The following is a 16,002-nucleotide window of genomic DNA, read 5'->3' as shown; positions in this document are numbered from 1 at the left end:
TGACAACTCCAGTGTTCACCTTACAGAGATATCCTGAAATGCAAAAGTGTTATTTCAGATTTGTAGGTTGACAGGCATTCAACCCAACACAGTGGTGGGTAGATTGGAGTATTGGACCATTTCAAGGCCTAGCAGGCTGCAATTCATTGGATACAAAGTGGTACAAAATGTACATAAAACTGTAATTGGTCATCATATGGACGTGTGTGGCTACTAATTATTTTCAACATGCCTGAACACATTTTTGGATATCTTGAATTCAAAAAACAATAAATAATGTAAGCATTTTCTTCAATACAATGTACCTATGAGCAGGTGTCAACATGGTTGAGATACACAAGAAATGATATTTTAATCCATAGCATGGTGACTGTCAAATTCACTAGTTTTTTAAATGTGTGTACATATGAAAGTAAAGGACTGAAGATTACATTGCACTATTGTTTTTTAGATCCAAAAACAGAGCATCATGGTAGTTGTAGTCATCTGTTGACACCATAGGCAATACACAACACTTTCAATCACTATATTGGAGATAAACACGTTTGCAACTTGTACACACATATAGCATGATATAACTCGGAGAAAATACCACTTAGAAACAGTATACGTTCCTGTGAAAATGGATGTAGTTTTAAACCTGTCTCTGAAAGCACAACAACATGCATTAATGGATAGCAATTGGCAAAGCCCATGCAAGGGATGTTCCAAGGGGAACTACACACAATTTGACTATGCATATTGCATTATGTGAGAAGGAGAACCACAACTATGCTGCTATTCATTTGTATGATACAACATATTTTGTTTAGTCAAAATTAGCTATATCTGTTTTGCTATGGTTGTTGCAGCATTCTAAAGGGCATATTTACAAGAAAGTGTCAATATTTTTGGCACTATTGTGGCGCTTTGCTGCACTAGCGCCAAAAATATTGACGCTAGTCCAGCAAAGCAAAAGGAGGTCCTTAGTAGATAATGGGTGCATCTTTTTAACTCCGGCTCTGAGCGGGTATTACAAATGACACCAAAAATAACGCAGTGAAATATAATAAATTTCACTGCGCTATTTTTTTGGGCCTTCCTGCGTGGGAACGCCCCCTGCATACAGTGTGCCTCACGCAGGCATAATGTTGCGCAAGTGTTCACAATGTGGCACAATGCATGTATTGAACCACTTTGTAAAAATGGCTTGAGGAAATTGCCTCCTTAATGCAACATTAGTGTAAAACAATGATGCTAGTGCAATGCAAGGCAAGAAACTAAGAGATTTCTGATCACCAAACTCAGTTTAACTAGGTTTGGAGCCTCAACTGTAAAGACCATGGCTTGTCAAGGGTCATGGACTGTAGGAAGAGAAATGGCCCAGCTCCTGTTCCCCCCTCCAGCAGCATGGGTGGGGCCAGACAATGGCTCCTCACAGGGAAGTTACAGCTTTGCCAACTCAATACAGCCAACCCCTCAAACCACAAAGGCCTGTCCAGAGTGATTATAAAACCTGCTCGAAGCAGGTGGCAAAAAATAATGTTAAACTCCCAGCAATATGTGATAGCCTTTCATATTAGTACCCAGTAATGCATAATCCAGAAGTATATTCCCAGTTCAGAGGAAATTATGTTTTGATCCGCATTATCTCACCGAGTGATACTGGCTCTAATCCTTATTTCATCACCCATATCTCCCCACAGGACTATCAGGGAACGCAGAATTGGGGCAATTGTATGCAATATTCTCGGCAGTGGTTCTTGTCCTTTGAACAGAACACCTGATCAATTTATGGTTACTTATAGTGTAGGCTTGTTTTTTTTTTTTTAATTCAGGATTAAATAAAAGTGGTGGTCATATCAACAAGTAAGTACCAAGATGAAAATTAGCCATTAACTCATCACAAGAAGGTGTTGCACTGCTGAAGCAAAAGCTCATAAAGCTCCAGTTTAGAGTCTTAAAATATGTTAAGCCCTCCTGTGGCCATGGATTCAATGACCCAAGAGACTTACTATTTTTGTAATGTTGCTGGTGGCTGCTGCAACCCCTACAAAATAATAGAAATGATGGTGGTGGCAGCCATCTTAGGACTTGGGACTCAGTCCTGAGTCCTAAAACAAAAAGTTAAAAAAGATATACGTGGGGAGGGGAGCGATATGTTGATTCCCTAGGAATGCTAAGGGAACTGCAAATTTGCAGTAAATTGTAAAAACAAATGCATGCTCCCATGCATCTTTTTACAAAAAAAACCTGGGTGGGGCAGGGCTCATGGGCAAAGATTTATATTTTGGTAAGTTGGAGAGTGGCCCCGCTCCCAAACCTCATTAGGCCCTGGGGACCCCATTATCTGGGACTGTATTAAAAAAAGGAAGGGAGAGAGGTGGACTGCCCTCAGGGGTCAAGGGCTTAAGTATATAATCAAATGGGAAGGGGCTGTGCGGGTCACCTTCTTGAGCTTAGAAAGGTCCCAGGGTCCCCACCCTCCAGGGCCAAGTAAATAGATAACAGGAAGGGGGGATGCAACCTCCCAACAGGAGCCCTCTTAGGGCTTGGGGACCCCAACCACGGACTCAGAAATGCGTAATAAAAGGGGAAGGCTCATTCGGTGTTATCAATAATAAGATAGAATATGTCATAAGTGATGTAATATATGAGGTCATAAGCAGTGTCCTGAAGTTAAAATAAAAATGACACATAATGGTGCTTGGTAGAGATATCCTAGCCCACAACATTTCTGGGGGAGGGCAGAGGGGCCACCCAAAGATCAAAATGTAGACAAGAGTCTAGACTAGGAGTGGGCAGAGTGGGCGGAGTTGTGTCACAGGGGAACTCCGCCAGGTGCCAAAAAATCTCTGCTGGTGGGCAGAGGTCCCTGTCACACCTGTTCACATTGTGTTTTATGTCAAATGCAATGCAGAGTACATTCTCACATTCAAAATCGCGAGTGAACAGAACCACGATGTTTGCATGGGTACGGCCATCTTGTTTTTCACGGTGCAGCACCTGTTTTTTTCATCCTTCATTAATCTTTTGAATCCTTTACCCTTTTAAATAATCTAACCCTCAATTTTATTTATTGTATTAATGTGTCTTTTTGTGGCTGACTCTTGCTAAAAAAAATTTATTTTTTTTCCTGCTTTTTGTGCCTTTTTGTATCTTTGTTTATTTTTCCCTTATTTATTTTCTTCCACCCTTCTGCTCCTGTTTCTTTTCTTTTTCTCCGCATTACCCAGCACCATGGTAGAGAAGGGCAGTGCCAGCAAACATGGGTGTGGCAGCGCCAGGCCCCCCAGACAGCCAGCAGCAGCCGCCTACCTTTTGGGCAGCAGTGATATCAATGGGTGTGACCACGGCCATCTTTAATGAGGAGGAGGGGACAGCACTTGTTTTTTATGTGCAGTGCCACTTCCACTCCATGCTGGCAGCAGGCATGTCAGCATTTCCCCCCCCTGCGGGAGCCTCAGCTGCATTGGGATAGGGTATACCAGTGTTTCCGACGCACCACCCAGGTCCAGGACACCACCCAGCAGCTGACACAACACTGGGCTAATATTATTGACTGCAAGGAGGACTTGCTCAACTTGCTAGGCATTGAGATTCCAGGGTTCGGTGAGTATTGAATATATTATTTGTTGTGTTTGTTTTCTACAATGCTATATTTTTTGTTCTGAATAGCATCCTGCTCACACTCACAGGTAAATTTAGTTTATGTTACAAATATTATTATGTGATCTGGTTTGAGCTAGGCACGTGCTGGGCACCACTAATCGTACTTGTCAATGCTCGCTTTGGCTGATTATTTAGGAAATCACTGCAATGCATACTCCTCTGTCCTCCAATCACCATAGTGAATTAGTGATATCAATGAGTTAACCTTCTCTGTGACTTTTTTTATGTAGCTCGTACTGTCTCAAGCAATTTCACAGTGATGTGGGTAGTACTAGCATGCAACTAACCACTGCAAAAAAGGGAGACTGAGTTGGTTCATCAAGAGGGTTGAGAAATGAGAATCAAATTGAAGATCATTCATTACAATGCATTAGTTTCAAACATAGTTTTTGTTAAGGAAATTTAGAATAGGGATTTTAGGAGAATAGCCAACTCAGTGATAGTTGATCATACTATTAACATAGGTGATCTGATTTAGATTAGTACAATGCTATTGTGTTTGCTATTATAATAATATTGTGGAGATTAACTGTGCCATTAATAAATTTTTTATCTTCTTTATTTCTTACATTAGCACCATAGGGCAAAAAGAGGGGTACCACATAGGTGGGTCCGGCAGGAGCTGGAGAGGCTCTGACCACTAGCGCCAATGCTGTGGACTCTGCTCATTTCAGTAAGTCCTATTATTTATTATTATTATTGTTTCCCTAACTTTTACCTCTACCCACTATTATACTACTTTTAAGTTTGCCTTGTTTACTTTCTTTATACTGTCTTCTTTTCTTCAAATTCCCGTATCCAACTATCCATGCATTATCTTTTTTTCTGTCTTTCATTTACAATTTTTATTCCACCCATCGAATAAGTCAGAGTCATCTTCATCATAGGCCATAGCTCTGCCCCTACAGTATACAAAGCTTTTGGTTGGCCTGACTACCTGACGTTTCTAACATTGTGAACCAAAAAAATGGCCAAAGTAATATATTTGATAGAAGATACTGAGGGCTAACTGAACTGTAACAATGTTTTGTGGTTGTGATTTTCTTATTAAACAAATTAAGGGAAGGTGTACCACACATCTAAAAACTGTATAATGTTTTTTTTCTAGCCACACTAACCACCAGCGAAGCCAGCTCAAGTTCAGCTGTAGGACCAGATGGAGTAGGGGGAGAAGCAGTAACAGGTATGGGCGGTGGTAAGTCAGTTCTCTTGCTCATTGACAATTGCTATTCCTCACAACCTACATGAGCGTTGTCGCGATCGTGAACCCCCCACAGTACAGCTACAGTGGTGGTTGGTTTACTTATAGCCTCTTCTATCTCCAACTCAGCAAAAGCACACATAGGGGGTTATTACAACTTTGGAGGAGGTGTTAATCCGTCCCAAAAGTGACGGTAAAGTGACGGATATACCACCAGCCGTATTACGAGTTCATTATATCCTATGGAACTCGTAATACGGCTGGTGGTATATCTGTCACTTTACCGTCACTTTTGGGACGGATTAACACCTCCTCCAAAGTTGTAATAACACCCATAATGTACGTTAAAAATAATGGCTTGATGGAAATGGAAAGAACAGGATGTGTGTGGTTGAAAGGATGCATGGGTGAGTATTGGGCAAATGGAAGGATGGGCAAAAGGATGATTGAAAGAAAGGGTGGATACTGAAAGGATAAATAATGGATTGTGAATTTTGGTGGGAGACTGGATGAGAGAAAACAAAGCCTGAATCCTGTAGGCTATGGGTGAATATAGTAGGAAGAATGAAAGGATGATTGAGTAATTATTTGGATAAATAAATAAGGTAGCTCTTCAGCAGAAGGGCTTGCAGCTCACCTAATTTGCTTACTTATGTTTTTTATGGTTATCAAAGCTATGGTTCAAAGTGCAGGTTATTAAGTTTGTGCTCTATCCCTTGACCCACTATATTTGTTAAATGAGGCAAATATGTATCCCATCCATCATTCATCAACCCTCTCTCTGCCCCTGGCATTTCACCACTCATGACCAAAGAAGTGCAGTATGGTTCAATTTGTGCCTGTAGTGTTGGCTGCACAAGGTGCATCTGCTTCAGTTAATGCAGAATTTACAAAGTCTTCACGGCACTGTGTTATGTTGTTTATCCTCTACCCACTCAGTCCTCTTTTAGTACTTCACTCCTTTATTCTTTCCTAAGTTCTTCCTTCCCAGCCTACCAATTAAATTGAAAAATCCATTCTTGGCATGTGCTACATTTTTTGGCTATTTGTGTTTCCGAAAAATATTTCATGGTTTCCCATAAAATATTTATTTCACTCCTGTTCAGATTGTTCAATCAAGAATTTCAATCAATCAAGGATTTGTAGAGCGCAACTACTCAGACATCATCATCTCCAATGTCCGGAAGGGAATGTAGGGGTTTCTTCACTGCACACAGGTCCAACTCCAATCTAGCCACATCATAATATTTTACTAAAAAATGATGGGGCAGCATAAATCTGACACAGATAATGTTACACTAGTATTTTTTTGCAAAGGAAGAAAGAAAAAAGTTAAATGAGAAATAATTAAAAAGTTCTATGGTGGCACTGGCATACTCATTTCGGAAAATAGAGTTTGTCCTCAAACCCAGGTGATTCACCTAAAAGTTGGTAGGCAAACACACTTGATTCTGATCAGTCATCTTTTTCCCCCTTTTGTGGTGTCTTGGGAACATTGTAGTCAGGTGGTATAAAATGCTGGTTCATTTTGGTCATGGATGTATCTCTCCCCGTTTTGAGGCAAGAGACTAGGGGCCACATGTAGCAACCCGTTTGCGAGTCGCAAACGGCGAAATTCGCCGTTTGCGAGTCGCAAACGTGGGTTTGACATGCAGAAATGCATATTGCGAGTCGTTACCGACTCGCAATATGCATTTGCGACTCGCAAATAGGAAGGGGTGTTCCCTTCCTATTTGCGAGTCGCTGTGGGATGCAATACCATTTGCGACCGCGTACGCGGTCGCAAATGGCATCGCAGTTACCATCCACTTCAAGTGGATGGTAACCCACTCGCAAATTGGAAGGGGACCCCTTCCAGTTTGTGACTGGACCCCAAAATATTTTTTCAGGGCAGGGAGTGGTCCAAGGTACCACTCCCTGCCCTGAAAAAATACCGAAACAAAAGGTTTCGTTTTTTTTGCAGTGCAGCTCGTTTTCCTGTCAGGAAAACGGGCTACACTTAAAAAAAAAAAAAAACTGCTTTATTTAAAAGCAGGTCGCGAACATGGAGGTCTGCTGACGTCAGCAGGCCTCCATGTTAGCGAGTGCCTATACTCGCAATGGGGCCGCAATTTGCGACCCACCTCATGAATATTCATGAGGTGGGTCATTGCGACCCCATTGCGAGTCGCAGTCGGTGTCTGAGACACCGTACTGCATAGCAAATTGCGACTTGCAATTTGCGAGTCGGATGGACTCGCAAATTGCAAGTCGCAATTTTGCTTTTTGCTACATCTGGCCCTAGATCTTCTCACTGTAACAACTGCACCATCTGCACTGAACACATGTTCAGCAGAAACACTGGCTACAGGACAAACCAGATACTTTATTGCCAGCCTGTTGAGCTCTGGCCATTGGCGGATCTCCCCATACCAATACACCAATAGGTTTTGTTCCACATACACCTCTTTTTAGTCATCCAGATACTCTTGGAACATTATCTGAAGTGTCATTGGTGCTACCATTTGCTTGACCTCTTTTGCCTTCTCCCTGCACTAACCTTAAAACCTGCCACTTGAAACCAAGCCAATGCACAGGTTGGGTCCAATTCTTCTGATGCTACTGTTGCCACTGTACTCGTTACTGGTGTTGGCTGCTGTGAGATAAGATTGCCTTCTCTGGAAGTTGAAGGCAGCACCCCAGAACTTCAGAGAGGGACTCTAAGTTTCAGCCATTTTTCTTCCAGTTCTCCGGCTTGCTCAACAATCCACCTCTTGCATTTTGAAACATTCCCTTCAGAAAAAGGAATGAAAGAGTTTTTTGTAACATGGATCAAGTAGGGTGGCACAAATGTACTGTTTGGATGACATAATATAATTTTGCAGCCTTGCATTAGAAAAATTAATTGTGCTTCTGGGTTTTCATTTACACCTCAGAGTGCAAATCTTTCAGACATCTTCTTTATCTGGTCCTGTAGCAGATGCAAAAATGGGATAGCTTGGCCCATCGTACTGTCCTCTTTGCAAACTTTCTGTGTGATCACCTCGAAAGGGAGCTGCATCTGTCTCAGGCATTTGACTAGTCTCCATTTGTCTGCATCCATAGTCATAGCTTTCCAAATTGCATTCCCTCCTCTTTGAATGACATAGTCATTGATCTGTCTGTAATGTTGAAACAGACGTTGTAACATATATTAGATTAAGTTCCAATGTATTAACACCTCCTGTATCAGGGCCGTAACTGGTACTCTGTTGCCACACTGAATAATGCTCAACTGTTTCTGGGCTTTAAAAGAATGGCTGAAATGAGTGCATGTTGGTCTACAGGTGGTCAGTATGTTGCTGACAATGTCTTCTTTTTTAAGAAAGTCTCGCACAACCAGGATGATGCAGTGCTCCAAACACAGGACCCTGAAATAGTCACCATCTGCCATGGCATAGACTATTTTACTGCCATTGTCCGTGGCAACAAATCCATATCAGAGACCTCTGGGTAGCAGCTATTCAGACACTTTGCTATTTATTTCCTAAGATGTTTACAGCTGTGTGTGATTTCTCCATGGTGAGCATGGCTACAGTTGCACAAGTTCTTAAAACTTTCTTCAGGGCCAAGATGTGCAGATTGCTTCTGCTTTACCCCCCACAAAAGAGATCCAGTGTAAAAAGATGCACGTGTAATCCATCGCCTGACAACTGGTCCACATGTCTGTCATTAGATGAAAAGTGTGGACAACCCTTTTCGGCATAGCTTGTCAAACCAATTGCAGCACAAAACGTGTCATTGGGTGGTTGCAGTCATAGGGCTCCTCATGCCTAAACATGCCCATAATTGTTGCCTGGATTTTCTTCTTTTCTATGGCCACTAATGCAGGCAACCTTTGAGATTTATGTGGTAGGAGACCCAATGTGCAGCATGGTGCAGTCACCGTATACTGTGCTGTCTCCATCTGACTCTAAGTCTTCTTGTGCCATTGTGAGGTCACTGAGGTGGGTGATTCTGGCACACTGCTGGGGACAGCCTCTTCTTCCTCACCTTCTACTGGGACTTGATCAGTTGTAGCTGATGTTTCCCTACTCTCGTCATCTTCACCACTGCGACCGTGTGATGTTTTTTCATATGAGTCGTCTGGCCTCCAGAACCATAAAGTGAACCAGGCTTACCTCGATGGACCCTTGTGTGGCAAATTGAGCATATCACAATGTTCTCTTCCTGTTTGCTAATCGTAAAAAATTCCCAAACTGGGAGAAAAGTATTTTCTCGCTGGGCCACTGCCAATGCCTGAAGAAGAACTGGAGGTAGCTGGATGTTGATTGCTTGTATGCAGTGCATACTTTTACTGATGTACAGGTTGCCTCAGGTCTCTGCTGGGGCTAAATATGGGAGCTGGATGTGCTGCCTGTGCCTCATCCCTTGGAGCAGGTTGGGTAGTAATGTTAGACTCCTGTGTGCCATCTTCCACAATGACTTGCTCGTTGTCATCATCCTCATCATCATCATCCCCTTCCATGATTCTCAGGCTTTCTGGAACTTTTCTTTTACCTTGCCTCTCATGGCGTCTCCCTAGACTCTGAAGGGATCCATCAATATCCCTATCATCGTCATCAAAAGTTGTGGTAGGAGAAGATGGTGGAGTAGTACCCTTCCTTTTACTTGTTAGAGATCTGAGAGACATTGATTCTAAAAGAGGGGGTTCTTGTTTGGCAGGAAGCTCAACCTCCTGTTCTGCTCCAATTTCCGAAGATCTACTTTTGCTTGCTGTGGCTGCTGTCCACTTTGCTCTGTTTCCTGAAAAGACTGGGTACCTCTTTGTGAAATGGACAAATCCAATTCAATGTCACTGTTTGTAGGCATCGCCATGATTGCAATGGCTGCCTCAGTGACAGACATGGTCTTGGGCTTAGGTTGTGATGGTACTGTTCATGCGGGAGTGCTCACGTCTCCCGAAGAAGGTTGCGGTTGGCACGCAACTAGTGGAAAGCTGCTTGTTCTCACTGGCCACTTTCTTGGGAGCAACTTTCTTTGGGACCATGTTAAGCTCTAAGTTGGCAGTGGCAATAAGGTGCACAAGCAGGAAGAGTTTGGGGGATCGAAGTAAGTATAAGACCTTCTTTTTGGCAGTACAGCGAGTGATGTGAGGCCTGTTGTGCCCCTACAAGCAACTAAGCAACTAAACTTCAAGTTGTGGGATTTAATAGAACTTGTTCAGGTAAAGAGTTTCTAACTTTACCTGAAAAGTTGCCAACTTCAGCCCTGCAGTGATTTTGCTGCTGTGCTCTGATTGGCCAGCCTCTAGCAGCCAGGCCAGGCTGCCTTGATGAGGTGTGAAGTGGCCTGGCTTCTCACAAAGAGATGTGCCTGTGGGAGGAGATCTCCCCTAAGCAGATGGTGAGGCAGGAAGGAAGAGGGCTGCCAAACTGGTCTTCAAAGGCAGCAAAGGACATTTGGAGCAACCCAGTAGCATCCCCACATCATCCAAAACCAGACTATTAGGTGCCCCCTTGATTAGATTAGGAGAGGGCAGGAGAGGGGTGTGTTTAGGATTTTTAGTCTTACCAGTGGGTGGGCTTAGCCAGATGTAACCTCCAAAAATCACTTTCAGCCATGATGGATTTTTGAGGAATGTTGCCTCCTGGGATTGATTTTTGCCACACTTCCAAGGAAGTGGTCATCACAGATTGGAGAACCAGGAACCCCTGTTTTTCATCCAGGAGCAAGGATAAAACTGGCAGATCTGCACCCACACCTCAGTTCCCCACCAGATCCCTACCGGGAAGAACTACAGAAGAAGTAGAACTGCCCTGCTGGACACCTGGCCTGCACCTGGACCCTGCACTCTGAAGGACTGCACCAGCTGCACACTCGGGCTTGACCACAAGAAGGACTTTGCCTGGCTTCAACTGGTTCAAGGAGGGACTCCCTGTTTGCTTCAGTTGAAAAATTGCTAACCAGAGTCCCCTGCACCAACTCCTGAAGAAACCAACCAGCTGACCACTGTCCAAAGCCAAAAAGGAGTTTGCGCCAGGAGCATTCTGGGAGTTGTAGTCCACACCCCCAAGGATCATCTCAGAGCTTCTGGAACCTTGGGGTGAGCTGTGGACCCCAAAAGAACCTTAAAGGAACATCTGGGAGAAGATCCAGAAGTTTGGAGAACTTTTGAAAAAAAGCTCCATAGAGGGATCGACCTGACGTGGCAACTCTAGCCGGCTTGCCTCAACCGCGACCCGGCCTGATTTGCAGGTTTGTCCCGCTTAAGAAAATCTCCAAAAAAGAGACTAAGTCCGAACGTAGAAAGTTGATGGGGACCTCCCAGCCAGTGTATCCGAGGAGGGCTCCAAGGACGTCGGATCAAGATCCAGGTTTGCCCCGGTCGAAGGATTTTCACCTCGAAAAAACAACTAAGTCCGAAGGTAAAAATCTCAACCGAGGGCTCCCGCGACGCGTATCCGGGGAAGAGTTCCAGGAGGTAGGATTGGACTGCCAGGTTCATCCCGCTGAAGAAAATCTTCAGAAAAACGACTAAGTAAACGTTTGACCGAGGCCTCCCGCGGCCTGTAGCCGAGCCGGGCTCCATCGCGGTCGGCCTTAAACTTTGACTCTGCCCCGGTCAAGGTGCGACCAGATGACCAGATTGGCGCTTTTTGTTTCTAGGTGCTAGAAAACAATAATTCTTTAAAAAATCATATCTCCGGCTCCCCTTATCCAATTTTATTAGTTTATGTGTCATTTTAAAGATACAAATATAATGTATTTTTAGATATTGGTTTTGGATTTTTAAACTGTTTCCTGTGTTTTGTTTAATTACTGTTTTGTGAGATGTGAATGCTTTACACTCTGTCTCCTAAATTAAGCCTTGTCGCTTGTTGCCAAGCTACCAAGGGTTGAGCTGGGATTAATTTACTGTGACCTAACTGGACCTAAGTGGAGGTTAGTGGCCTATTGCTAAGTGTAGGTACCTACCTGCCCTTATCAATAACTCATTTTCCAACAATATTTCATAACTTGAGAAAAGGAAATTGATAGATATTCTTGATCCCATAGAGTTTTATATGATACTAATACAGACCAGGCATGCCATCTTGTAGCAAACATGTATTTGTCTGTTAACAAAAGGCAAAGACCGAGTGGAAATATTTGCTAAGCAGTTAAATTGCACTCTCCCCAAGTTCATGGCCGATGCTTCTTCCATACCTAATTCCTTGATAGCTTCATTTAAATAATGACCCCATGATCCTTTAACATTGCTACTCTATTGTTCCTCTATTTCCAACCAGCATTAGTTGCTAGTAGAGTCGGCCTCTACCGCTCAAAGTCTCCAACAAAGTTTAATATAGGCACACTTGCTCTGAAATGCATGGTTTTTCAACCCAAATTCTAAACGAACCTAAGCTGGTGAAACTGAGTTTGGAATCCGGAACACTGTCTTATAAATCTTCGTTTGAATCCTGTTGAAGGAAACTATTTCCTTGCCCCTCATAATTTCAGCCCCATAAGTAACTGTTGGCTTTAGACAAGCTGACATTACAGAAAGCAATTAGTTAAGTGAAGGACAGCTAATTTTTTGTTTTATTAACTTGAACCATAAGAAAGTGAATGCGCTTTTGCTTGGTCGGTGAGAAGCTGTGGTTTGAAAGCCAGATGATGATCCACTATGAGACCCAAATATTTATAAGCAGGGACCACCTCCACCTGATTTCCTTTAATAAACCATGCAAATTATTTGAATTTTGAGTCAACCAGCTGCACTACCTTAGTTTTGTTCACATTTAATTCAAGACCTTTCTCATCCATATAACCAATAGGTGCATCAATGTTATTCTGCAGCCTGGCTGTTGTTTGGCTAAGAAGTACAATGTAATCCGCATACTGTAACCATGCTATTGCTTCAGAGGCCAAAATGGGCAGATAGCTATTTTCAAGTGAAAGAGCGTCAGCCAAGTCTGCAAGGTATAGGTTAAACAACGTTGGGTCCAACACACAACCTTGCTTGAGGCCAATGGCAGTTCAAACTCTGTTAGTGACTTGACCCCCTATACAATTTTGACTTGCGCTTAGGTATCCGAATGAAGTTCAATGATTGCATTCATCAGGCTGCTGGGAAGACCCCAACCTGCCAGTTTTTGCCACAGTTGAGCTCTGGGAACGCGGTTGAAGGCCGACTTAAGATCAATAAAACACGCAAATAGCCGACTTTTCGTGAGTCTGGCCTTCGAACCCCACAAGGATAATGCTGTTAAGTTTGTTAGCGCCACCTTGCCAACTCTAGATTCTATCTGACTTTGTGGTATAAGGTGTTTGTCATTTATCCATGCTGATATTTTTTGCAGAAGACAGGATGCATAAAGCTTTGCTTCAACATCAATCAGAGCTATTAGCCTATAATTTAGAGGGGAAGCGGGATTACCGCTGTTATAAATTGGATGGGAGATATTACCTTTCCAAGCATCTGGGAGCTGCTTTATGTGAAAAAGGTTTTTAAAATGAAGCACCGACTAGTAGTGCCAATTTGTTACATCTCCTTGAAAAAGGGCATTTGGAATAACAGACTGACCTGCAGCACAATCCAATTTTAGTTTCTTTATTAGGCCTATCAACTGATTGATACCCATGTCCATAGAGGCTTTTTCTTGATCGTAGGGGGAGGAGGTTGTTTTCAACTTCACTCTGAAGCCAAAATGAGCCAGACTTTAACTGCAATTACTTGTAGCTGTGGGATCTTGACCCTTCTCCCTTTGAACTGGGGATTAATCTAAGAAAGCATGTGGGCTTCCCAAGAGACTGGAACTATACATGTGTTAGTATGTCAAGTTTTTCACAGGGCCAGCCCGTTCACCAGCTGCCAAAACGTTTTGTTGTTCTTCTGTTTACTAGACAGAAGGAGCTTGGTCCACAAGTCCTCCTGATAATGCCGTTTTTCTTTCCAGCAGTGTTTCTTATATTGCATTCTCAGTTTGATGAGCCTTGTTTTATCAGGGATCTTGCCTCACCTCTTCTTGTTTCTCCTGAGATTTTAGTTTGAACAGCGTACTGTTGTACTATGGTTGACTTTTTTTCCCCCGCTTGTTGTAGTTGGAAGATGTTTTAATGGGAAATGTTCCAATGAAGAATCACAAAAATGATTCCATGCCCTTACACGGTCCCCTGGTTAAGATTATAGTAGTTTCTGATTTTCTAATTCATCCTTAATCAATTCAATAGATCCTGTGCAGCTATACATCTCTTCCATCTTAAACATAATTCAGTTTTCTAATTAATTTAGAGTAAAGATTTACATCTAACATTCCTACTGTGTGAGTATCTTGAACAGCTATGATTCTCTCCCCTGTGATAAAAGAAAATAGATGGCTTAAATCTTTATGTCAGTAGTATGTATTTTAATAGACAGTGGCATCCTTGGTTAACTTATAAGGCAATCAGATTTACTACAGAAGTGGAAGTGCAGGCATATTTACAAAAATAATCTCGAAGAGCAAGTTAGCGTTTAATTCCTGGTGGTTAAGAGAAACATCAATGTCACTTGTCAGTCCATTGGAAAATAAGTGACTTATTTCTCCAACACAGATGATTCAAAATGAATTAAGCATGTGAACGAATTAAATGTTTAAAACAAAGGAGAAAGGAATGGTGCAAAATGTGCTGACGTGAATCATTTTGCATTCAAGAATGACGTCCCACTTCTGTGGAAAAGCATGAAAATTGCATTTTAAAATATGATCCAATAGGTGTTTTTTCATTATTTTACCACTTTTCAAATTTTCATTGGTGTTACTTAGAATCATTTGTTACAGTCATGTTAGGTTTCTCTAGAAGTATTTAACCCACCTTCCCTTTTCTTTCCCTCAGCTGGTGGCTTGGCATTAGAAAATATTGGTAAACCCAGGGAGCTCCTTAAAACTTGCAAAGGAAAAGGAACAAAATCTAACTTTGATAACGGTAAGTTACCTTACATTGGCGCTCTGTCCTTTGAGACGTAATTAACGAGGACCTATTTTCTCCATTGCTCTCCCTGTTAACAAAATCATGAAGCAACAGGCCCAACATTATTAGACTTACATTGAAAAATGTAGTTCTTACCTCAGCATGGCGTTTTTTCCATCACTCCTACTGCACCTAACCTGCCTTGTTTGGTAACCTATTTCTATGCTCCAAGGCTTGGAATGATTCGGAGGTTTATTGCTTTGTTGTCTAAAAGAACCTCTCTCTGAAGAGTCTGAACTGAAATCCAGCATTGTTCTCCCGCTAAGATTTATATCTTTGAGATGAGGCATTCTGCATTCACTCCAAGGTCCAACTTTAAGGCTGTATGTGTAAATTTCTTCTCCAGCAGGACAGGACTGTTTAGATTCACACAATCTTGACTCGGTAAGGTTTGGACACTTGGAACCACCGTAAAGAGAGGGAGAAAGAACTGAACGAGTTCTGTGCTGTAAGCTTTTTCCACAGCCTTTATTACACTTGGACCAAGATGAGAATTCAGACACAATACAATCCCGAGGGCAAGGAATTAAACACACTTGTTCAATAGGTGGTCGTGGAGTAAAATACTCGCATATTTCATCAGCAACAACTGTTCTGTTTAATGTCTGCATGCAATGTATTTTTCTGTGCTGCAGTCCATGTTGTGCAGTTGTACATTCTGAAGTTCGTGGTTTGACCTCACCGTGGGTAAAAAGAACCAACTTGCACATTTGCCAATCTGATACTTCCCATTCAAAGAGTTCATTATGCCAGTCACACACCTTGAAGCAGCTTTGCTGGCTGTCGGGCCTGCTTGTTTGTTTACAATGCGAATAATGAGTCGTCCATCCATCTTTATGTACACACCATACAGACCGACTCTGAATTCCATCAGGTCCACAGTCACCTGCGCAGCGACCCCAGGGACCTAAAAAAGAAGAACAAATAATCAGTTAGCACAGAGTTAATCAGATCTTTAATGATTATATTTAGCCATGGCAATCGAAATCAAACTAAATTATATTCTCAATTACCAATGTACTACTTTTTCACTAGTACATTTTGATCGATATGAACCTAAAACAACTACCAAATAAAATCAATTGTTCAGCAAACTTCACTGAATGTTTAAGGATGGGAGAAAATCATCTCTTAACAACAATATTTAACAATCTAGGGGACTTTGTATTTAATAATGTGGGTACAGTTCTTTGGAA

The 16,002-nt window shown here is 42.3% G+C and overlaps 1 protein-coding gene across 1 annotated transcript in view; it reads right to left on the bottom strand.

The window, feature by feature from the left end:
* Window positions 1-16,002, bottom strand: part of THSD7B (thrombospondin type 1 domain containing 7B) — a 2,268,639-nt gene that overhangs the window by 1,502,630 nt on the left and 750,007 nt on the right. The window contains exon 4 of the mRNA XM_069225078.1: window positions 14,903-15,713. Within this exon, the coding sequence (XP_069081179.1) occupies window positions 14,903-15,713 (811 nt within the window). The remainder of the gene's footprint in view (window positions 1-14,902; window positions 15,714-16,002) is intronic.

Source organism: Pleurodeles waltl, chromosome 3_1 (assembly GCF_031143425.1).
Source record: "Pleurodeles waltl isolate 20211129_DDA chromosome 3_1, aPleWal1.hap1.20221129, whole genome shotgun sequence".
NCBI classification, from domain to species: Eukaryota; Metazoa; Chordata; class Amphibia; order Caudata; family Salamandridae; genus Pleurodeles; species Pleurodeles waltl.
The sequence above is the reverse complement of the archived record's forward strand: the minus strand, read 5'-3'. Positions and strand labels throughout refer to the sequence as shown.